The 22,439-nt window shown below is 41.2% G+C and overlaps 7 protein-coding genes across 7 annotated transcripts; 5 read left to right on the plus strand and 2 right to left on the minus strand.

The window, feature by feature from the left end:
• The first annotated feature begins 1,432 nt into the window (after window positions 1-1,432).
• On the plus strand, window positions 1,433-7,123 carry BDB00DRAFT_827304 (Dos2-interacting transcription regulator of RNA-Pol-II-domain-containing protein). The gene is made up of 25 exons (XM_053123788.1): window positions 1,433-1,848; window positions 1,910-1,987; window positions 2,061-2,120; window positions 2,199-2,337; window positions 2,408-2,502; window positions 2,592-2,731; window positions 2,823-2,923; window positions 3,000-3,087; window positions 3,172-3,270; window positions 3,336-3,558; window positions 3,646-3,822; window positions 3,932-4,089; window positions 4,181-4,242; window positions 4,338-4,567; window positions 4,660-4,854; window positions 4,969-5,008; window positions 5,087-5,183; window positions 5,269-5,343; window positions 5,432-5,567; window positions 5,660-5,781; window positions 5,902-6,075; window positions 6,185-6,257; window positions 6,377-6,459; window positions 6,540-6,892; window positions 6,948-7,123. The coding sequence occupies exons 1-25, from the start codon at window positions 1,764-1,766 to the stop codon at window positions 6,976-6,978; spliced, it is 3,114 nt and encodes a 1,037-aa protein (XP_052978862.1). The 5' UTR covers window positions 1,433-1,763; the 3' UTR covers window positions 6,979-7,123.
• A 159-nt stretch (window positions 7,124-7,282) lies between these two features.
• On the plus strand, window positions 7,283-10,907 carry BDB00DRAFT_827311 (uncharacterized protein). Its single transcript, XM_053123789.1, has 13 exons — window positions 7,283-7,439; window positions 7,557-7,768; window positions 7,978-8,122; window positions 8,226-8,375; window positions 8,462-8,509; window positions 8,581-8,661; window positions 8,770-9,225; window positions 9,300-9,393; window positions 9,460-9,579; window positions 9,660-9,968; window positions 10,056-10,081; window positions 10,141-10,501; window positions 10,587-10,907. Exons 1-13 carry the CDS (start codon window positions 7,416-7,418, stop codon window positions 10,634-10,636), a joined length of 2,076 nt encoding a protein of 691 aa, XP_052978863.1. The 5' UTR covers window positions 7,283-7,415; the 3' UTR covers window positions 10,637-10,907.
• A 529-nt stretch (window positions 10,908-11,436) lies between these two features.
• Window positions 11,437-13,254, plus strand: BDB00DRAFT_765099 (kinase-like domain-containing protein; the record flags this gene model as incomplete). The annotated part of the gene is made up of 7 exons (XM_053119494.1): window positions 11,437-11,546; window positions 11,619-11,832; window positions 11,989-12,099; window positions 12,323-12,406; window positions 12,525-12,689; window positions 12,817-12,965; window positions 13,068-13,254. 7 exons carry the CDS (start codon window positions 11,437-11,439, stop codon window positions 13,252-13,254), a joined length of 1,020 nt encoding a protein of 339 aa, XP_052978864.1.
• A 637-nt stretch (window positions 13,255-13,891) lies between these two features.
• Window positions 13,892-15,891, plus strand: BDB00DRAFT_424375 (uncharacterized protein). Its single transcript, XM_053117335.1, has 6 exons — window positions 13,892-14,152; window positions 14,260-14,626; window positions 14,705-14,764; window positions 14,840-14,903; window positions 15,040-15,322; window positions 15,463-15,891. Exons 1-6 carry the CDS (start codon window positions 14,056-14,058, stop codon window positions 15,657-15,659), a joined length of 1,068 nt encoding a protein of 355 aa, XP_052978865.1. The 5' UTR covers window positions 13,892-14,055; the 3' UTR covers window positions 15,660-15,891.
• Window positions 15,892-16,296: 405 nt separating this feature from the next.
• BDB00DRAFT_424540 (SMAD/FHA domain-containing protein) lies at window positions 16,297-17,941 on the minus strand. The gene is made up of 3 exons (XM_053117336.1): window positions 17,893-17,941; window positions 17,613-17,704; window positions 16,297-17,520 (listed from the first exon to the last, which is right to left on the minus strand). Exons 2-3 carry the CDS (start codon window positions 17,650-17,652, stop codon window positions 16,466-16,468), a joined length of 1,095 nt encoding a protein of 364 aa, XP_052978866.1. The 5' UTR covers window positions 17,653-17,704; window positions 17,893-17,941; the 3' UTR covers window positions 16,297-16,465.
• A 1,148-nt stretch (window positions 17,942-19,089) lies between these two features.
• Window positions 19,090-21,069, plus strand: BDB00DRAFT_827337 (uncharacterized protein). Its single transcript, XM_053123790.1, has 7 exons — window positions 19,090-19,229; window positions 19,320-19,513; window positions 19,585-19,621; window positions 19,702-19,788; window positions 19,902-20,275; window positions 20,350-20,496; window positions 20,574-21,069. Exons 1-7 carry the CDS (start codon window positions 19,226-19,228, stop codon window positions 20,718-20,720), a joined length of 990 nt encoding a protein of 329 aa, XP_052978867.1. The 5' UTR covers window positions 19,090-19,225; the 3' UTR covers window positions 20,721-21,069.
• BDB00DRAFT_827338 (CybS-domain-containing protein) lies at window positions 21,070-22,175 on the minus strand. The gene is made up of 4 exons (XM_053123791.1): window positions 21,969-22,175; window positions 21,619-21,813; window positions 21,468-21,488; window positions 21,070-21,347 (listed from the first exon to the last, which is right to left on the minus strand). Exons 1-4 carry the CDS (start codon window positions 22,057-22,059, stop codon window positions 21,196-21,198), a joined length of 459 nt encoding a protein of 152 aa, XP_052978868.1. The 5' UTR covers window positions 22,060-22,175; the 3' UTR covers window positions 21,070-21,195.
• Window positions 22,176-22,439: the final 264 nt, after the last annotated feature.

Consider the following 22,439-nt stretch of genomic DNA (forward strand, 5'->3'; position numbering starts at 1 on the left):
CCTCAAGGCATGGTCATTACTGTACTTCAGAAGGCTTCTTTTATCAGTACCATATTGATATCAAGAACGATACCTTTGGGGCACAAAAGCTTGCTAGGATCAGGCATTGACTTGAACGGTAAATCTGGCCACTTTCGGTAATCCCTTTAAAGTGATATTTTGAGCGCTAATTACACTGAATCTGTCAAGCTAATAAGCTGTGATATGATACCCATACAAGCGATATATATACCGCACCTTTTTATTCTTCTTCTTATAAAGTTCCAAGATGTGCATACATTATGCTTGAAATTCATCATGAACGATCGCAACTCGAGTACCAAACTATCTACAAGGCTGTTTTTAAAAATCTCTTTTCACTACGATACATACAGTAGTCGATCATCAAAGTATTGCCCATCGACAGCATTTTACGCTAACATCAGCAGACCTACCAGTATATCTTACCTGTATATGAACACTCTTTAGCAATGAACAAGGAAACTAGTTAAATCAATATCTCAGCTGCTGTGTGTCCGTATTGTGCACACATGTCACTACAACAACATTCCTGTTAGCGTAGCACAAGCGGGTCTCTGCTTTGATGAGCTATTTGAATATGTGAGGTTCCCATGATGACAATGACGCAATATTTTTATATAAATTGTCAAAAACGTAAATTAGGATGGCGAGTAAATAATCGCACGGGCAAATTTCTACGGGTTCCCCACTTAATAATACCCTCTATGTTAATAGGGTTGGATTTCGTCCTACCCAGTGACCACACGACGCATAATCCTTCCGAGAAACGGTTGATAACTTCCCTCTGGATACAGTTTTCCGTTCTCAAGCAAGTATATCACAAAAACGGAATCGTAATCTCATACATGTGATACGCAATACAAATGTGCGCCGGATATTCTTCTTGTTATGCATCGCGCCACACAGGCAAATATAATACTGTAACAGACGACGTTTCTTCTCGAATCTAGGAAGAGCTGTTGCTGAAAATGCTGATATACCGGAGAGGGACCATGAACGTGAGTAAGCTCTTCCTATCACTTATTCAAGAAGGCAAACGTCCTTGTGTGAGTGCGTGTAAATGCCTAATTAACAAAAACAAGGTAAATGAGAATCCCGTTTTCTCACTCGTCTGCCTTGTACACAAGCGAGGTCTAATTCAGTCGACCCAGGATATGCCCGCCGTTGTGCTACATTGATCTTGGTGAAACAATCCTATCTGTCTGTCAAGTGAGCTTGCTGCTGAGTTTTTTTTCCCTCTTCCATTCCGCGCCGCCGAGACGAACCACTTGTGAATTCAACCTTTTTTTTCCGTTGTTGGACAACATAACACACGTATAATGCATGGGCCACCTTTTTGTTTTCACTCCTTCCTTTGCCGCCCCTTACATATGCTTTGCATTAGAGACATCGTATGTCTCTTTAAGCAGGGAAAGGTCTGAGCGCGTGCATCGCTCGAATTACGACGCGCCAAAAGAGATGAAAGAGCGCGATGGAAAAGAAACACAGCAGTCAAAAGGGGGGGTAGGTGGAACAGTCCCCCACCACCCCCGAAAGGGCATCAGATAAAAAAGAAAACGGTCGTGGGATCAGATAACGCCCTTTACAAACGTTACAGGGTTGTATACTCAAACCTGGTTTCCCTCTCTTTCTCTCTCGCGCTCTCTCTTCTCTCTCTCTCTACACTATCGCGAAAACTCCCTCCTCCCTCTCTCTACCTTCACTCTTACTCACTCGTTAACAATCACGGCCAAACCTCTGTAATGGAGACCAGAGGGCTCATTCAGCAATGGCTCATTTCATCGCAAACGGAGGTCAAACCTTCGTTACTGGCACAAATCCTCCTTGGTAAATAAAACAAAACCATATCCAAGACGAGACGAAGATAAAGCTAATCATATGTAACCAGACATCACACGCGATCCAAGCAGCATATTGACCGTGACGGATATTCTGTCGACACAACAAGGAAATGATCCACGAAAATGTAAAGATAAAATTTTGGTCGTACTTAAGATCATGACATTGTCAAAAATTTAATTCATGCTTGATTATTGTAGGTGTTGATTTACTTGCACAAGTCACGTTACATAGTCGTTCAACGATCATTGATGCTGCAGGTTCGAGAAGACAAAGATCAAGAATTCGCGACTTTCATTTATGCGAGTAGTCTACTAACTCTTACTATGCAACAATAGTGGATGGCTTGTTGAATTTCGCGTGTCAGCGGTTGGATCAGCAGCACCCAATTATTGTGGCACGGTGCCTCGATATGATCAAGTGTTTGATGGAAAGTAGCAACATCAGCGGAGCAAGCGCAATGATGACATGTGAAAGGTAAGTTTCTGATCCGTAGCGGAATGCGTGTTACGAAAACTGATGATCTTTCTCTCCTTCAACCATACAGTATGATCAGTAATCTACCAAACCACAAAATGCACCAAGACGCACGATACAAAACTTTAATGATAATCGATAAACTTTTGCAAAATCATGTGGAAGGTATATAAGCGACTCCTTGTCCTTGCGTTTCAACTATCCATTACTACACCTGCCACTTTACTGATAATGAGATTTGATACGTGTATTAGACTTACGACAAGGGCATTTTGACTTCGTCAGTGGGTTTATTGCGCTAATCGATGGAGAGAAGGATCCTCGAAACTTGTTGATTTGCTTTGAGCTGGTGCGAGACGTGATTGCAAAATTCGACATATCATCTCATATTGAGGTAAAACAAAAAAGAGAGGATCAAACGACAATAACAGTATGAAAAAAGGAACTAACATAATGATATCTGTGTGTGTGTGTATGATATACAGGATCTTTTTGATTTTGTATTTTGCTACTTTCCAATAACCTTCAAGCCACCGCCAAATGATCCATACCAAATTACAACAGAAGACCTAAAGCAAAGTTTAAGGTAATCTAGTCTCTCCTTAGGTATTTCTTGTAGCGCATTTGGACTCAGTAAGGATTGAACAATATATGTACTGTAGGCAATGTCTTGCTTCGACACCTTATTTCGCCAACTTTGCGACACCGCTATTAATCGATAAGTTGCTGACCTCTACCGGCAGTGCCAAGGTAGTAACCATAATGATTGCCTACAAAAAGGAGAAATGGGCCGCATGTGAATTGCTTACACCACATTTCGCATATCCGTGCTAGAGAGATACCATGGAGACAATCGGACTGTGCGCTCCTGCATACGGGGCCCATGCATTATTACCGCACGCACAAAGTATATTTGACATTCTTGCCAAAGAGGTAAGTAATTGAAGAGAAGAATATGCCAAGTAGCGTGTGGTGATAAAATTTCTTTTTTGCTTCAGGTGTACAATGCCGGTTCAGTTACCATGGAGACCACTGCCCTGGAAACGATTCATAACGTGGTTGCTACGCTAGCCAGCGGCATCTGTGTCGCAGACATACGCGTGCCTGTAGAAAAGGCAATCTGGTCATTGCTTGATCCTTGCGTAACACAATTGCAGCATCCCGAATCCAAAAATGCAAAGTCAGCTGGCTACATTTTGCGTGCAGCTGCATCGGCAGCAGGTATTTCGAAAAGAGTCAGCTTATTTTTTTACATGTGTTTGTTTTATATATTTATCCCTGTACATCGTCATCGTTTAATATATCTAGATCCGGCATGTGCTTGCGTTGTACATACCATTGTCCCGATGTTGACCGGTTTAATACATACGGACGATTCACCTATTCGACGGAAAGCCATTGTGGATATTTTCATTGAGATCTTGAAGGGCAACAACAGCTTATATGGATCGTTGGACGAAATAACGAATAAAAGCACAAGGATGGGTAAGTTAGCGCCAAAACAATTGTTCGAGAGAAGAATGGTTAATTATTTACTGATCGTCAGAGGAAATAAACAATTAGTTCGATAATAGCTAACATGATTGCCCTTTAGATGATGATGACAGCTTGTCACCATTGGCAACTTATAAGCAGGAAATTTTGACAGCGTTCATGTCAGCATTATCTTCAGAAGACGAACATTTACGGCTTTCTGGCATTAAAGGAATCAGATTAATGGTCGTAATACGACGATTTCTTCTACCAGATGAGGTATTTGAAAAAAAAATACATGTCTCGTCTAAATATCGGGTTGCAGTTACTAACATGTAATTTTCTTTTTATTTAATTTACGTGACATTAGTTTGAACACGTTATCCAGCATCTAATACGTATATTCATTGCCTATATAGAAGACCAAACAAGGTATGATGAAAGGAGCGACAGTATCCACAATACAAAGATAAAAAGAGGTGAAACAAATTTTGAGTAATCGTTATAAAATATGCTTTCCTACCTAGTCGAGCTGCTTTAGCAACGCTTGTCATCATATGCAAAGTAGATCCTACATCAATTGAGCATCATGTCTTGCCAGTATTGTTAGATCGTCTCTCTGACGGTGGTGACATGATTGCGGATGACTTTTCATATGCTCTAGAAGCATTGGATGCATTATCATTCCAGCCACAAATAGCGCGTGCCACGGTCCCGTCATTGATGGATAAATTGGGCGTTTATCTTAGTCGCAAAGGTAAAGTAGCTTGTAATCGCGTTAAATATAGTAAAATATATTTATTATTCAGTTTTGAAACTAACTTTTTCACGGCGTATTACAAACAATAGATGGCAGCGAATTTCATTTTGCCCATAGTCTTACACGAAGCATATTAACTGCCATTCGATCCACATCTAAAAACCCACAAATGATTGAATTGGCACAACGACTGGTGTTTCCTCAATTCTTATTGCAAAGTATTAAGGCAGCACTTGGTTCATCTGATGCTTGGCGACTCGATAAAGAACTCATTAATTTATGGGGTACGTTATTAAAAAGAAGAAGGCGGATATCTACCGTCTTTCGCTATCATTACTTGTCTCATTGTCCCAACCTACTGTTCTAACACATAAATCCGTCGTGTTTATAATTTATAGCATTGACACTAGCTATAATTCAGCGCAACTCCAGCGCAAGGTATAAAATTTTATTTACAAATCATCACTGACCCTTTTTCAGCGTTTTTATAACTTACTTAATAACTGTTATTATCAGGTATCAGCAAACTGTAATAGTAGATGCCTTTAACGTTTTCGTTTATGGTGACTTATCGACTGTGCCGATACAAACAGATAAATGCCAACCGTTACTGGTAAGTATCGCAAAGAGGGCGAGCTGCTCTCGACCATTGTAAATCGGCAGTAATAGAGAAAAAACTCACGAAAAAACAATGGTAGCTTATTCCGGCAACAACGTCCAATGCTGATATATCCGTCTTATTCCCTGCAATAGCTGGCAATTGCAAAGAAGAGGTACTGAATATCTTTAGTTATTATTTGTTGAGGCCTTGAAAACAAATCTTTAAATTTACTAATGGATGAACATGCTATCGTCAACAAGGTTGAAGCACCTGTACCATCATGTCCGGAACTGATAGGCAACCTTGGATTATCGGTTACAAAACAAGAATTCCTATTTTCCCAAAAACTTGCAATCGCACGTATTGTTGGTTCCATAGCTAACAAATGTAAAAACGGTAGGTAGTGCTATATGTAGCTAGAAGAGAAGGGTAACATAATATTCCTGCAAACAACTGTATTTATTAAAAATAATGCCACCACGTATTAGCCAAGATGCCCGACTCCATCAAAGCACTTGTAACGAACCATCTCATACCCACGATCAACAATACTACTACATCTAGTGCTTCTGAACCTGCCCGGCGTGCTTCTGTATTTTTATTAAGCTGGGTAAGCTATGCTGTTCCATGCAATTGAGGCGGAAAGGATCTTGGCTTAACAAGGAGATGGGTGCAGTTAAAAAAGAACCTGTAAATTTGAGGACAGCAAAAACTGACAATTTATTTATAGCTTGCAAAAGCACTATTAATTAAAGGCCATAAACTCGGTTTTGAGCTGCTGGACAGCCTGCTCCAACAACTTCAATCTCCAGACGATTTAGGAGCAGAAGCAGCAGAAAGCTTTATCGTCATTTTACATGACGACGACCTTGTCTTGACCAAGGCTGCTTTTGCCAAAATTTCAGTAAGTTACATTCTATGCTCATAATCGCCACTTACATGAAGAGTAAATGACTATACTGCAAGAGTTGGTTGAGTATAAGAAGGCTAAAGCTTTTGTTCATGATGTTTAGATCTTGTACAAACAACGTGTTTTCTATCATTGCATATCTGCACTTATTAAAGGTGCTGAAAGTTCATCAGAAGGTATATGAGTGTCTGCACACTATATGTGGCATGAGATTTATTATTGTTCGATAGAGCTAAGAACAAAAAAAGTGGAAATCATGGCTTAAATCATTAACGTATATCCAATCATCACTTAGTTATAAGAATCAATCATCTTGTCGCATTTTCGCATATTATCAACAACATTCCAACCCAAATTATAACTAATGAAATCCAAAAGGTAAAAGAAACTTTAGAGTTTATGTTGTCTCCTTATTATTCTGTGTGTACTTACAGGTTATTATTCTGCATCGATACTAGTTGGTTCCCGCCATAATCGCATCCCTTACTGCTGTTACTCATCCCCATCCGCTATTGTCTCTTATTCGAGTGATTGAAACCATCGCACCAGATTCCATAGCCGCTAAGGTGCTATCACAAGACCTTATAGAAGGACTTGTAGAAGCACTTGTCAATCTAACAACCCAGAGTCGATGTTATCGCATGGATATACGCATGGCTGCGCTCCGCTGTTTACGGTTATTTGCAATCCAGCAGCAGTGCAGGAACGAACTCCGCTTCTTGGCTCCAGTCATTGTCAAGCACTTGGCAGCTGCATTGGATGACAAGAAACGCCAAGTCCGTAAAGAGGCTGTTTCTTGTCGAGAAAAATGGTAAGTAACGTCTGAAAAGATTGAAAAAGAAACGTTTTCTTATTGCTCTATATAGGTTTAATCTTATGGAACTACCGCGTGTATAGCGAAAAGCATTATTCTATCATCAACTCTTATATGTATACATACGCCTCTTATGCTTCTTTTTTCTTATTTATTGCTATTACTATTAATTACTTTATGATGAAAGAGAGAATATATGAAGAAAAATAAATGAAATCAAGCGCATACTTTTTCTGTATATACGAACCATAGAGTGAATCCCCAAACCCCTGTTGTTGTGCACCCCTTGTCTACTATGTGGCATACTCAGCGCCAGCATGTGTATGGCCGCTTCTGTCAAGTGCTAGAATTGCTCAGCATAATATACACACCTAATTCTTCAATGGGTGGATAACGATGGTTTCACGAAACTCTTACAGCTTTCCCAAGTCGGTATTCAAATTCCTTATTGTCATGCCAATGTTATTATTGCCGAGCCCTGAACCCTTTTCTTTCTCTCTTTCTCTTTAAACTCTGCACAATGTCGTTTGGTACCGATTTAAAGGTAAATCGTTGAGAAACGATCACGGAGTATACATTCAAATAACAGAATAACAAACCAAGTTTCTCTTTGTCTCTCCTTCGGCGTGTCTCCCCTCTGCTATTCTCTCTGTGTATTTAGTGCCAAGTACCCGCGATTGTTGATTATATTTCTGATGGCATACAACAACTCAACCAGTTCCGAAACTTTGTGAGGGATCGATCACAAATTGAAAAGGACTATGCACAAAAGCTCGACAATCTCGCCAGAAAATACGCGCCAAGTGTAAAAAATAATAACGCCGAGCAAGCAACTATGGGTGAAGACGCTGAGTGGGCAGGTGCAGATTCGAGGTATGTACATCAATTTCTGCCGAAACTTTATCTCCCTTTTACATATATGTATAAATGGGTTGCTGTTCTAGGCAAAAACAAAGTTTCATCTTTTTTTGCTGCTATTATGTCAACAGTGACCACAGCAGCAGTAGCGCAGTAATAGGAGCCCAACATGAATTAAATAGTTCAAGACTGACTCAAAGGAAAAAATAATAACAACTATATAGTACGGCCAACGCAGCATGGTTTAGTATTGTGGACCAAACAACCCGGATCGCAAAGTGTCATTATCAGCTAGTGGATGAATTGAACAGTGGTATCATTGAAGTGTTAAAGGCAACAGGGGCAAGAAAGGAAGATGCGCGAAAAAAGGTATAACAAATATGGATTTCCAAGATGCAAACTGGAGGAAGAGAAGAGTAGCTTACCTATCGCACGAAATGCTTTTTTGGGGGTTTTCTTTTCATATGTATAGCATGTAGCTTTCTATCAAAAACTAAAAGCCGAACGGGATAAGACATATGCCGAGAAAGATAAAGCAAAGTCAACATACCATGACGCTTGTATGGAAATTCAAAATGTACGGAACAAGATGGCTAAAAATGCTGGAGGAGATCAAGACAAGGTAACGAAAGAGATATAAGGAAGGTAGGACAAACTATATTTAATTTTCAAGAAAATATAACCTATTATTACTGTATATCTCTTTAGTATCGAAGGCAATTAGAAAACGTAGTACTTGAATGCAATAACAAAAAGGTAATACTGGAAATGACCATTTATGCACATAGTATGTGCGGACCACAATGTTAACTAAATGGTTCTTATAGAACACCTACTTGTTGTCGCTAAGTACTGCTACTGCCGAAAAGGAGAAATACTTTGAAGAAGATTTACCCATTCTTGCCGATGTAAGTGTACATACAAGGTGACTAGAGAAAATTGATAGAGAAAAATCTACATAGGAACGTTGAAGTAAAACGGAGAAAATTTTATTTACTTTTGACTTTTAACTATAGCAACTACAAGATCTAGATAGCACACGCGTGCTTGCACAACAGAAAATGTACAGAGAATACATTGCAAAAATGAGCGCCACAATTGCACAGGTGCAGAGCCACTATACGGATGCATTGGCGTCGGTCGATCAAATAGATCCTAGAGCAGATGAGAGCATGTTTCAAGGATCATTGGATCCAAACGAGCAACGAGAACTAGGCGAACACGCAACATTTGCGTTTATGCCCTGGAACGGTGGTGCCAATGCGGCAGAGACAGCTGTGGATACTGTAGATAGTCTAATGATCGATGAGCCTTCGGTGATCTTTTTGAATAACAAGTTGATTAAGGATCGACGACAGTTAGATATATTGGGCGATGAGCTATCTCAGAATTCGGCCAGGATGAATGAGTTGGAGACAGTGGTGAATGGTATATCCGATCGTACATCGGCTGAATATGATCATGCGAGAGAGGTATGACGATTCTGTTGTCGATGCATAATATCTTTTTATCACTAACTCGTCAACGTTATATTCTTTATTTAAAGCGACTCGCAGAAGTGACTCGAAACATCGCAATGCTATCCACTCAGAAAGCACGAGTCAAGAGCGAAGTGGATCTGATCATCCATAACATTGGAGGTAAGCAAAACCATATACTTAGCTTTTACATCGAATATTAGAAATGTTAAATATCTGTCTGTTTAGATAGCGGTCTAAGTGCTCAAACGCACAATTTTAAGGCTTCTTCTTTTACTATTCCAACCACGTGTGATTACTGTAATAACACTATCTGGGGTCTGTCAAAGCAGGGCATGACATGCAAAGGTAATGAAGTCAACTCCATTGCTATAAAATCTAGTAAGTGGCATGCTAATGTTAAGTAATATGATAAATATGATATACAGCATGTGGTTTGAATTGTCATGCCAAGTGTGAAATGAAAGTTGCACCAAACTGTTCTCGAGTCAAGGGCAAAATCGATCGTTATCATCCATCTCCCGCGCCACAACCTAGTCCGTCTGCAACACCAAGATCTTCCATGACTACAAACAACACCACCAGCGTACCTACATCGCCCAACACGCCACGAGGAGCAGCGACGATTGCCGTTGAGTCGGCACTCAAAGTCTGTGCTCTCTATGACTATAATGCACAATCGTCAGATGAGTTGTCAATTACTGAGGGTGAGGAGCTGAAGATAATTGGATCAGAAGGTATGTACATATTTGTTCTAGATGTCTTTTATTATAAAAGAGAATCATGCTGATAGGTGAACTTGCTCTGTAATTATACTACAATAGATGATGGCGAGAACGGATGGTTAAAGGTAAAGAAAATAAGATCAATGAGATATGAAGAACTACTGTTGATTTATCTATTTCTTAGGTATCAAGAGGTAGTCATGTAGGCTTTGTCCCTGCAAACTACATCACATTCGATCAATCATCATCACCACCACTATCACACAAGAGCAACAACGACAAGAGTAATATCAGCGACGAGGACGAGGTCATGTCTAATGCAAAAACACCATCGCCACCTGTACAACAACAACAGCAGCCAGTACCAATACAAGCAGCGCCTGTTAGCCCTCCATTAGATACACAAAGTCCACCACCATCACCACCGACCTGTGATTATGTAACGGCGCTGTATGATTTCGAGGCCGTCAATAACGATGAGCTGAACCTTCATGAGGGTGACAAAATCATGGTCATCAAAAAGGATGATAGCGGCTGGTGGGAAGGTAAGGGATACGATTCATTAGTTTTCTGTTCTGGATGCGTTTATATTTTTGGGAGCAAATTTTCTAATCATTTTCCCATAATTAGGAACTGTCAATGGACGTTCTGGAGTCTTTCCAGCAAATTACGTCCAGTAGAAAAAAAAACAAAGGCCAATCCTTTGCACATATTACACGTTCTTTCTTCCCGCCTTTCCTCTTATTTTATATCTCAACCTCTCTCACTCTTTTTGCCATATAGTTGTCATCAAGCTAGTACTTGATGACAATGCTTATTTATATTACCTTATCAAACACCTTTCTCCGCCATCATCATCGATCATCATCATTCTAACTTTTCTGCTATATCTTCTTCTTTACTGCATGTACATATATGAAATATATTTACTTTTTTGCGTCTCACCCAAAATAGCTGTGTCAGTACGATAAAATGCTTACGGATATAGTAAGGAGCTGACAAGCATTCTCATTCCTTCAAAACATCTTGTTGTTGTTGGGGTCAATAGCCTGACTCTACATGATATAATATTGAAATAATGTAGACAAGACAACGACAAAAATAATCCTAAGAAACCCTCCATGTATTGCCAGAAAAGTTTAGTAAATGACCGGAGATATCACTGATATAATCATCACCAATTCAGGTGGTGGAAACAATCAGATATCTTTTCATATTTCTCCACTCTCCCCATAGACTCATTGACTTGGTAGACCCAAAAGTGGTTGAGTAATTTTTCAAGTACAGCGGCGAATTTGAAGGCCTGTGACTTGAACAACTGTACTCGACACTTCTTGCAAAATTATATAGGCGTTACCACCCTAACCATATACAAGAAAAAAAAGGATCGGGTTGTCATCTTTTATTTTTCTTATACATACATTCGACCAACACAAATAGTCGAGAGCGCGAAGCGGTTGCAGCACAGAAATAGTTTGTCATGGCGTCCAGTGGTATACGCTATCCAAGCATAGCAAGATGCTATGCCGATGCAAACAATAAGATGCCCAAAACTTATTGGGATTATGACAATTTACAAGTCCAGTGGGGGTAGGTTTACGTTGTTTAACGCCGAATCATTCAGAATTTATAATTAATCTTGCTACGAACAACAACATAAAGGTTACAAGATAACTATGAAATCATTCGCAAGGTCGGACGCGGCAAATACTCTGAAGTATTTGAAGGCGTCAACATTACCAACGGTGAAAAGGTCGTCATCAAGGTTTTGAAGCCAGTCAAGAAGAAGAAAATCAAGCGTGAAATTAAGATTCTGCAAAACTTGGCTGGTGGTCCTAATGTGGTTGGTTTGCTCGATGTTGTTAGAGATCCACAGGTATGCTCTTTTTTACAGAGGAAGAAGGGGAAGGGTATGCTGTATATGCTTATGGGCCCTGGTTAGTTACAAGCCCGGGTTTACGCGCCCGTACGTACATATGTAATTTCGCACATTTTTAGAGGATATTAATTGTTTCCTATACACATCCTATAGTCAAAGACGCCAGCGTTGATTTCAGAGTATGTCAACAACATCGATTTCAAGGTGCTTTATCCAACATTCACCGATTATGATATTCGATTCTATATGCTCGAGCTGTTAAAGGTAAGTAGATGGAGAGCATATTTTCTTGCCACTATCGCTGCTGTTGACTACATACCAAATTTCCTCTTGATGGGGTAGTACAATGAGGGGTTGGGGGCGGGAGGATATGTGGGTGGTGGCGAGCTCACGTTGACAGCAAGCGGCTGCGCACGGGCAATAAAATCAAGGAGAGACCATAGCATTGTAGTATCACTGACATTACATTTCATTAATTCTAAAATAGGCTCTGGACTTTTGTCATTCACGAGGAATTATGCATCGTGACGTGAAGCCGCATAATGTCATGATTGACCATCAAAAGCGCGAGGTAATACTATTTATTATATAGAGATGATGATGTTCAACAGATGAAATAAGTGAAGGGAGAAAAAGGAAGGGGAGCAAGTATATTAACCTTTGGAGACATATATTTTAATACAACATAGCTGCGCCTGATCGACTGGGGTCTAGCAGAGTTCTATCATCCTGGCACAGAATACAACGTTCGGGTCGCATCACGTTATTTCAAGGGTCCGGAATTACTGGTGGATTTCCAGGATTATGACTATAGCTTGGATATGTGGAGTTACGGCTGCATGTTTGCTAGCATGGTACGAAAAAAGGAGGCATATTTTGATGGGATGGGAAGAGAGAAGCACTTACAAGCAAGTGAAAAGAGTCTGGATGAGTAGTTGACTAATGCAATGGGCACCATGTGCGTTTGTGGATAATACATAGATCTTCCGTAAGGAACCATTCTTCCATGGACACGACAACTATGATCAGCTCGTCAAGATTGCTCGAGTGCTTGGTACAGATGAACTGTTTTCCTACTTAGACAAATATGATATTGAGTTGGACCAGCAATATCACGATATCCTCGGAAGGTAAGAATACTTCAATAGAAAAGAGAAACAGTGAAAGAGATTTCTCGCGAGGTATAAACTATGAACAGATAATTAAAGCAGCTATGGCCCGTGTGTTTGTAGATATCCACGCAAACAATGGTCGAAGTTCATCACTAGCGACAACCATCGTTTCGTGTCTGACGAAGCCATTGACTTCTTGGACCATTTGCTCCGTTATGATCATCAAGAACGACTGACTGCACAAGAAGCTATGGCTCACCCATACTTTGGTAAGTTGGCAACCACCTCCCATGCAGGCTGGATTTAGACTTTTCGATATGTATTGCTAAGTACTTTGCCTCCCGATATGGCGATCAAATAGATATTGTAAAGGAGAAGGAGGGTCAGCAAGCATGAGAGTGCAATCATTAAAAAGACACCGCAGCATCCAAAGTTCCCCGCCAATTTCCAGAAAGAAATGATGATATGAGAGAAAGAGAGAATCAAAAAGAGAGAGAGAGAACCGGATATGTTGATTTATATAATCCCCCGCTCCACCATATACATATATAAAGACCAAAAGCTCCAAAAAAAACCGAAGATTGTTTGACAAATATTTCCTTATTGTACACACAACACACACAACACACGCACGCACATCATTTATGTCAAGAGACCCAAAAGGTTTGATTTGATACTATAGCAACTGTCATACTACTACTTTTACTACTACCACCACTACACAGATGAACTTTTTATCCCATAGTGACCCATGTTGTAAAAATGAGCTACGCTGGGCGTAGTGATATCAGCCGTTTCAAATAAAAAAAAAACCATGTCGCGTATCTTGTGCATAATGCCAAAAAATACCCGTCGTCAAGGGAGGTATCGGTCGGTATAGTTTATCCGAGCATATACGTGAAAGAGAGACTATGCCATTTCTGGAGTTTGAAGAACGGTTCCCTAACCTCTTGTGCGCCTTTAGAACGGCAAGAATTCAGGAGAAAACTTCATTCTACATAAGCGTCGTTTCTCTTTTTTTTTGCTCTCTTTCTTTCCTCCTTTGTTTTTCCCTGACAGTTGTATATATCCATATATTTATATAGTAACAATAATAATCTAGTGGTGAATGGAAAAGACTGTTTTTCTCGCCGTATTACTACTACCAAGCTACATCTCCTTATTCACGGAAGCCGTCCGGCCATCTACATCCCGGGTTGGGCAGGGTATACTTATCCATTTCTACGGGATTATATATAATTGGGCGCACCTCTTTCAATTCCTTCTTCTGTGCGATAGGTATAATGCTAACCAAATAACGAACTAATACTAGGATGTGCATTATTACGAGACACAACAATCTATTGTTACGGCGGGGCCACTTATAGTCCCAACGCCGATGACGACGACGACCATGTCGCCACGACATATGCTGACCACTATGCTCTCGATATCGGATCCATGACTCAAGTCGATGACAGCTCGCTTGATGGTTGGCGCCAGTTGAATGATGGCGACGGCGGACCAAACGCACATTTTGCTATTGCGCCGTTACCGGATCAATCTGGATATTTGATGCATGGCGGCTGGGGCCGTCATGATAGGCGGACCTATTTACGAAACCAGACCATGCTATTCCATGGAGATTCGGAAACCTGGGAAAACATTCCAGCAGCTAATAACGCACGAGTGGATCTCACGTAAAGTTCGCCACTGTATTCTTGTTGGCAACAAGAAAGAGTAAAAAAGTTGCTAATCAAATTTTCTGTATACTATAGTGCCAGGATGCCAGGTGTTCTAGGTGCTAATGATACGATATGGATCTGGGGTGGTGAAGTGTATGTATTGACAAGGCCACCGTCCTACGAAGAATAGCCATAATCTCTCTAATATAATCAGCTCTTCTTTTTCAGAGATGATCTGGCCGACAGCGAAGATATCCCGGAACCCGAAAGTATACGGTCGTTCCACAGCCAGGTTCGTATTACCGCTCCGTCCTTCTAATCACAAAGAACGAAACGTCCTTCCACAAAAGAACAAAAAGAAAGACTAAGCTAATGATTATCAGAACGACAACAATAACGAGCGCTGACTTTATGTTATTATAATCCAGACGCAACAATTGACACAGACACGCATTCCAACGTTTCCGCAAGGCGCATTCACACGCGTGGGCCACTCAGCAGTACTGGCACGCGACGGCCGAACCGTGTTCTATTTTGGCGGCATGAATGCAGAAAGCGAAGAACGAGAAATGGATTATGATGAGGATGGTTACTCCAACGCAACCATGAGTGATATCCTTGTGTTTGATACAGCCAATCAGAGCTGGAGTAGACGCACGAGCACAGGTGATGTTGTTCCTACGCCAAGATCTTTTCATACCACGACGCTCAGTAAGAACCTCTTTTTTTTGTTGTTGTTGCTGTCACAAAGTAGCACCTGCAGGTTCTAAAAATAATTTCCGCTTTCTCTGTGTTAATAAAAATAAATTAACTGACATCATTCTTTCTTTTCTTTCTTTTGGTACGCAAAGTTCCCAACTCGGACGATATCTTACTTTATGGCGGTCGAAGGATGGGAACTGATCTTCCGGTCGATGACTTTATCTATAAATACAACACCGAAAACAATCAGTGGACTCAAATCAATTTGCCACAAAATGGCGCAGGTCCACGCTGGGGTCACTCTGGTACAAAAGTGAAAATAGAGTGTCCGAAACCCGGGGAGTAGCTTATATCTTCATTAACGCCCAAAAATGGTATAATAGCTGTACTACATCAGGATCGATCACTATTTATCTTGTTTGGCGCCAATGCACAAGGCGCATCCACGAACGATTTTTATATGCTCGATGTCAATGATTTAGAATGGAGAGGCCGATCTTCTGGCGATGATGGTAGTGGAACAGATGCTGGTACCAATGGTGGTTCTGGTGGATCCTCTTCTTCAGGACTTGATGGCGGAGCAATCGCTGGAATTGTTATCGGCGTGTTGGCGGCTGCAGTAAGTTTTTTACATGTCAAAGAATCAGGCCTTATTTCTAATATACTACTGGCTACCTGCTTCGTTTTGTTTACCTACTGTTTTTATAGGCCCTTACTGCTTTTGTGGTCTTTGCATTATATCGTCGACGAAAACGACAACAAGAACTCTATGCACAATATGGAAACAATCCACCAGACAATAAGGATGAAATGATACTTGCAGGTGGCAGCACTACCACTGAAAGCAACATTGCCCCGGCTGCAGTACCCCCACCCGTACCACCCAAACATGGTGTCCTTAACCGACTATTCCAAAAACCAGACGAACCTTCTCCAAAAGATCTTCTTTATCAAAAGGAAATAAAACCAGATACAGTTGACTAATTTATATATACCTTTCCCTCCCATCCTACCTCATCAGTTACGTTATTGCTGTTATGTACTTATATACATTATTTATTAATCATTAGTGCAAAGAAGTACTTTTTGATTTCTTGGTAATGATGATGATGATGGTAGTTGTTGATTTACAATGCTTTTCACTAATACATGCTAATGTTGTTGTTGATGCTGTTTATCCTGTCTTGTTATACCGTTGCTTGGTAATTTCGAGTATTTGAGCTGTTTTGATGCAGTTGCTGTGGTATCTTGGGTGGAGACGACGGATGATGACGAGCCTAAACCACGACGATGGGTTTGCGTTGATGGTGAAATTGGTGCCACTATACCATCCGCGCCTGTTCTACCAAGACTCTGACCTTCCTGCCATCCCATTTTTCGTAGCATTGTATTTCCAATGCCTTGAACCTGTGTTTGCATTGTGGCTCGTTCTGTTTTCTCAACTCGTTCTTGTTTTCCTTCGTCAACGTCACCATCGGCATGAGGTCTTTTTAGATGACTGGATATTGTAGTCGAAGCATACAATTGTCGTCGTCGTTCTGCTGCATCGACATAATCACTCTTTGTATTTTTCTCCTTAGCAACCGGCGCATATGATCGTTTCAATCGACGTAATTCCTGCATCCATTCCCGTTCCTTCATGTCTGTCGACCCGAGATCCGAATGTGTAGAAAACATCACGGGCTGTTGCTCCTTGTTATTAGCGATACCATCCTTGCGAGTTCCATCACTAAGATCTACCGTATTTTGATCCCGTGATACACATTGATGGCACGGCTGTTTATGCTTATGCACTTGAAACAAGGTCGAACCAATCTGTAAATGATCCAAATCACTCAATGAAGCCGGGACACTGCTGGATTTGGTGCCTGACAAGCGCTGTTGGTTAAGAAACGTGCCGTTCCTTGATCCAAAGTCGATCACTTGAAATTGTTTCGTGTCCTCGTTGTAATAGATTTGACAGTGGTATTTGCTGACAGGCAGTTCGGCAAGCCGGAGATGCCGTTCTTCCCACGATCGATCTCGTCCGACTGTCAGTCCTTGGGTATCGACAATGACGACTTGCCCAGTTGACAAGCGATTCGATTCCAGCACAACCAAGTACACTGTATCGATCAATAGTGTTGTTGTTTGTTGATCTTGCTGCCGATCTTCTTCTTTTTCTTCTTCTTGCTTTTCTTGATATTGCCTTTGCTCATTGTTTGTTGCTGTTGGTGATGTTGCGGGTAGTGGGGTTATAGACATGTAAGTTTGTGATGTTACGTCGTAACGTAAGTATTCGCCCATGAGAGTGTCGTACCACTGATCAGTGTCTTGATTGTACAAGTAGCGTTCGTCATTATAATAATGCTGTGGTTGCTGATCCTCTTCTTGTGTTTCTACTATTTGTCTCTGCGCTTGCAAGTAGGAATCGACATCAGAAGCAAACTCATCAAGGCTGCTCATGCAAGCTGAGAGGGGAGGATATTGCGTATGGCGGAAGAGAAGAAACGAAACGGAGTTGTTGCATCCTTTGAACCATATCCTGAAGAATACACGAGCGCGTAAACGCTTCTCATATTGATATTTATCTTCCTCACCCTTTTGTCAATCCTGGTTTCCTTGCACTTCGTAAGGCGTTAACTGCTCCATGTCTGGTGCTAAGTAAAGATTAGCGTAATTTCCATATAAACTTCGTCCTTCGCGTGGGTCTTGGATGGTTTGTAAAACCGCAAATTAACTAGTGCGGGATGCGGGAAAATGGGCAACTGGTTTGCAGACAACAGTTGGAGCTCACTGAAAGCGCTCAAAGAGTGTGTATGGTGCATGTCAAGAGGTTCTGGAAGAAGAGACGAACCTTAAAACTGAAAAACATTACGGTTTTGACGGCATCCACGAATGATATCATAGCCAAAAGGAGCAAAAGCAGCTATGTAATTATAAAATTCATGCAGACGACAGTAAAATGATCGAAGCACATAATCGAATGAACGGTTTGAAAAAGTGGATGGTTGAAGGGAAAATAGGTCCCGGTTTCGAAGCTATCCACCAGTACTGTACGTACCGAATTTGTTCACAAGTCGCTTCGATAGGAAGCGACATTTGCAAAAGAGTCTTCAACAGAAAAGCTTTATGTACCTTTGGATAATTTATAGCTGTGTATGTATTGTGACAGGTGACACACCACCCCCGTCGGCCTACATATTTACAAACGTCAATGACTACAATGTGCTTGCATGTGAAAGTGATATAATGCTCATGTTGACAGTAGTGACCTCCTTTGCATTTTCGATAAGGACTACAGCACACTATATCATCTAGTCTATCACGCCCTTATCGTTGGAGGGCTATGCTGGGAACAAGTCGTTGATGCTGTTCATGTTACCGTTTGTTGTTTGTTTATTCTATCACAACAAAGCTGTAAATGTTGTTTGATGCATGTTTTAATGTTTCATTGCTTCTTCCTCTCTCTCACTCTCACTCTAGTGCTCTAGATGTGCAGCAGGGGGAAGAGTCAAGAACAAAACAGCAATAGCCCCATTTATAACTCTGCTAGATAAGTCCCAACCAATTCTAGGAGCTCGGTAGAAGGAGAGAAAGAGAGAAGGTAATGAACGTATGCCACCACCTATTTTACAATTGAATAGGATCCGCCAAATGTTGTAAAATGGAGAAAAAAAAAGTTCTTCGGGTTTATCGCTGAGATTGTAATCCATCGGCCAAGCAGGCAGGGTCCACTACTTTTGGGGTTGTGTAGGTGTGGGTTGGTGCGTGATTGTGATTAAAGTCCTTCTCGGCCTCTGCTTTTGCTTCGTTTATTGCACGTTGTCTCTTTGGCAGTTCAAATAACTCTGTCTGTATCTTTTCCGAGCTGCATACTGCTTTTCTGTCTCTCTTCTTCTTCTTCTTCCACCACACTTCCACACAATAACTATGGGTGAGGCTTTTCTTTTCTTGTGCTTATATAAAAAAAACACGAGTTAAAAAAAAAAACAATAATAATAATAATAAGAAGAAAAAATAACAGAACAGTCGACACAACTGCCACTCGCTGACAATAGCAACAACACGTCGCCGTCATCGTCGCCTTCACCAGCAGTCAAGCGAACAAAACTCAACAATGGTACAGCATTGGATAATGGACAGCAACAACAGCAACACGACGATACGCCAATGTCCTCATCATCCATGTTTGATGAATACGAATTCAAAGTGAACGAGGTGATTAGACGAGTCAAATGAGGTCCCATATTCTCTTAAAGAATGACTTTTAGCTAAGACTTATATTTTAGCCACCCGTCGGACGACCTGTTCGTGTATACTGCGATGGTATGTATGCATAGTACATAACGTTACATAAATAATTTGTTTATTTACTTATTTATTCCCAAACCCTTTCTCATATATAGGCATATATGACATGTTTCATTTCGGACACGCCAAAGCGCTTGAGCAAGCGAAAAAAGCGTTCCCAGACGTGTATCTGATGGTGGGTGGTAAGGGATCCTTTTTCACGTATTCTGTTTTTCTGGCTTGGCGCACACCTAGAAATAGCTATATTGTCATATATACATCATACTGAGATGTATATTTGAAATATATGTAATAGTGTGTAACGATGTCGAAACGCATATGCGTAAGGGCAAAACGGTAATGAACGATACCGAGCGGTATGAAGCTGTACGACATTGTCGCTGGGTGGATCAAGTGATTGAAGATGCGCCCTGGTTCGTGACCCAGGAATTCATTGATACCCACCAGATCGACTATGTCGCCCATGATGCAGAGCCTTACCAGTCCACCGAGTCGGGTGATGTCTATGCATTTGTCAAAGATCAGGGCAAGTTCTTGCCTACCCAGAGAACCGATGGCATCTCCACATCCGATTTGATCACCCGTATCGTGCGTGATTATGACCAATATCTTCGACGTAATTTGGAACGTGGCGTCAGTGCAAAGGATCTCAATATTTCCTTCTTGAAGGTAAAATGATAAATCAGAATGGCTAAACGTTTAGGACGATATTATCCTGACATGTTACTGATGGTGATGTGTAGGAACGAGAAATCAAAACGAAAAAGTCAATCGAGGATATACGGAAGCATATCAAGACGGCTGTGCTTGATCAACTAGAGACTTGGGAGGGCCAGAGCCATGATTTTATAAGAGGATTTGCCGGCATGTTTGGTGCCGAGACTGTGGTGGTAAGGTTTCTCATCTCTTCAGCTATACAAGCGTTTAGGAAAAGATATTCACCATGGAGATATTATGTAATAATTAGGAACGATTCCTGCAAAAGCGTAAGCTCGTCGCTTCCAGGAGTCAGCCTGGCTCGCCCGTATTGAGCGCCAGCAGCAATGACGCTGATAGCAACAAGAGCGTCAGAAGCATCAAAAGTGCTCCTGAAGAGGAAACACCCAAACCTTAAGAAAGAACCTTTCTCAAAAAAACCCCATGTTGTACTATCCCCTTCTACCCTTCTCTGTCCCCATCTATCATCTCTATCTCTCCCTTTGTTATCCACTAGATACCTATTATCACGCGTTTTTCCTTCTTCCATGACATATGTTACAACATTAACCCATCCACCGACTTACATTTTTCTCTCAACCACCCTGCAGTATCTTTTGTTTTCCTTTCTGTAAACCATCCTACAACAACCCTCTCGGCCTATTTGCTCATATCTACAAAAGAAAGTTGTATTGCGATAATATATATATAGAGTAGATATTATATTCATAAAAGAAACAGAAATTGCGACAACAAAAGTTAGTTTTTCCCATTTATTGTTTGTTTTGCACACTCTTGCTTTTTTCTGGTAGGTGTAAATAAAATATATGCATATATAATATGGTGTCTTTGCGAAAACCAAATTAGCGTCGGATTTACACGCTAGGCTTTTTTTAAGCGGTCCAAGCGCGAGCAAGCAATTCAGTAAGACCAATATCGTTGGTGTTGAACTGGTAGCAACCGACCAAAGTGCCAGCAGTGGCAGCGTAGAGGACAGCAGTGGCGATCTTGCCGACAACAGGTGCCTTGCGGGGGTTCAAGTAATCTAAACAAGATAACGACGGTTGATTTTAATCAGTGTGTGTGAGGTTGATTTAGTTTTTCTCAAAGGTCTCACGGGTAGCTTTCATTATTCATCGCTAATCAAGAAAATGATAGAACGTACCGGTAATGCAAGCACCGAAACCTAGATAATAAACAAACAGCATCATCATATATTTAAAGATGTTAGTAAAAAAAAGTCGATCCGTTGTTCACCGGCATCACCCTTCATTGGTTGTGTAGTTATCGCTTATAGCGAGGGACAGTTATCTTACCGATGTGAAGATGGACAGGAAGGACAATTCCGAAGAGCGTATCAAGGACGGGCGAAGCGCCATAGGCGAGTTGACCGGCGAACAGGGGGACCAAAGCAATCGAGAAAGCGCGTTCGGTATCCCAGTGGTACGAACCGTGCATACGATCGGGCGTGTGGGTGGTGGTAGCGGCGTTGCTGCTCTTGTTAACAACAGCTAAATTCATTTCAATAATTACGTTGTTGTTCGTTATATGGAATGTCGCGTTTATACGTATCATATTGATGCATTCAGTATTAATTCTCTCGTTCGATTCCGTTTGTATATGCTAGAATGCAGGTAACTGTTTTGAAAGAGAATTAGTTACTCACACGAGTGGATCTTGACAAGACCCATGGGCTGCTGACGAGCAACAAGACGAGCGGTCGAGCGAAGAGTGGGGGTGGCGAGACGCAAAGACATGATTTTTAGTTTAAATGGGGAAACGGTAGAGTGGGGAGTTGTAAAGACAAAAAAAAAGGAGATAGAAAGGGTTGGGCACTATGGTAATAAACACAAGCGGGCTGGGCGTACTTTGCTGGCTGGCTTATTATTTACCCCAGGTTAGGCCTTGCCATTTGTGTTGTTATTGCTGCCCGCCACTGTTGCGTATCGGAAGGCCCCGCGATGTGAAATTGCTTGATGACGTCGCACTGCACGTGAAAATAATCACATAAAACGATTCGGAAAATGAAAGGTAAGATTGATTCATGCAACACATGGACAACAACCGGTAGGCAACGTTAGTATTCGGTAGCATGACTTTTCTGGTTTGACAGACGTTATAGTACACAGCCACTAGT

This window comes from Zychaea mexicana (assembly GCF_025766255.1).
Source record: "Zychaea mexicana strain RSA 1403 chromosome Unknown BDB00scaffold_45, whole genome shotgun sequence".
Lineage (NCBI taxonomy): Eukaryota > Fungi > Mucoromycota > Mucoromycetes > Mucorales > Lichtheimiaceae > Zychaea > Zychaea mexicana.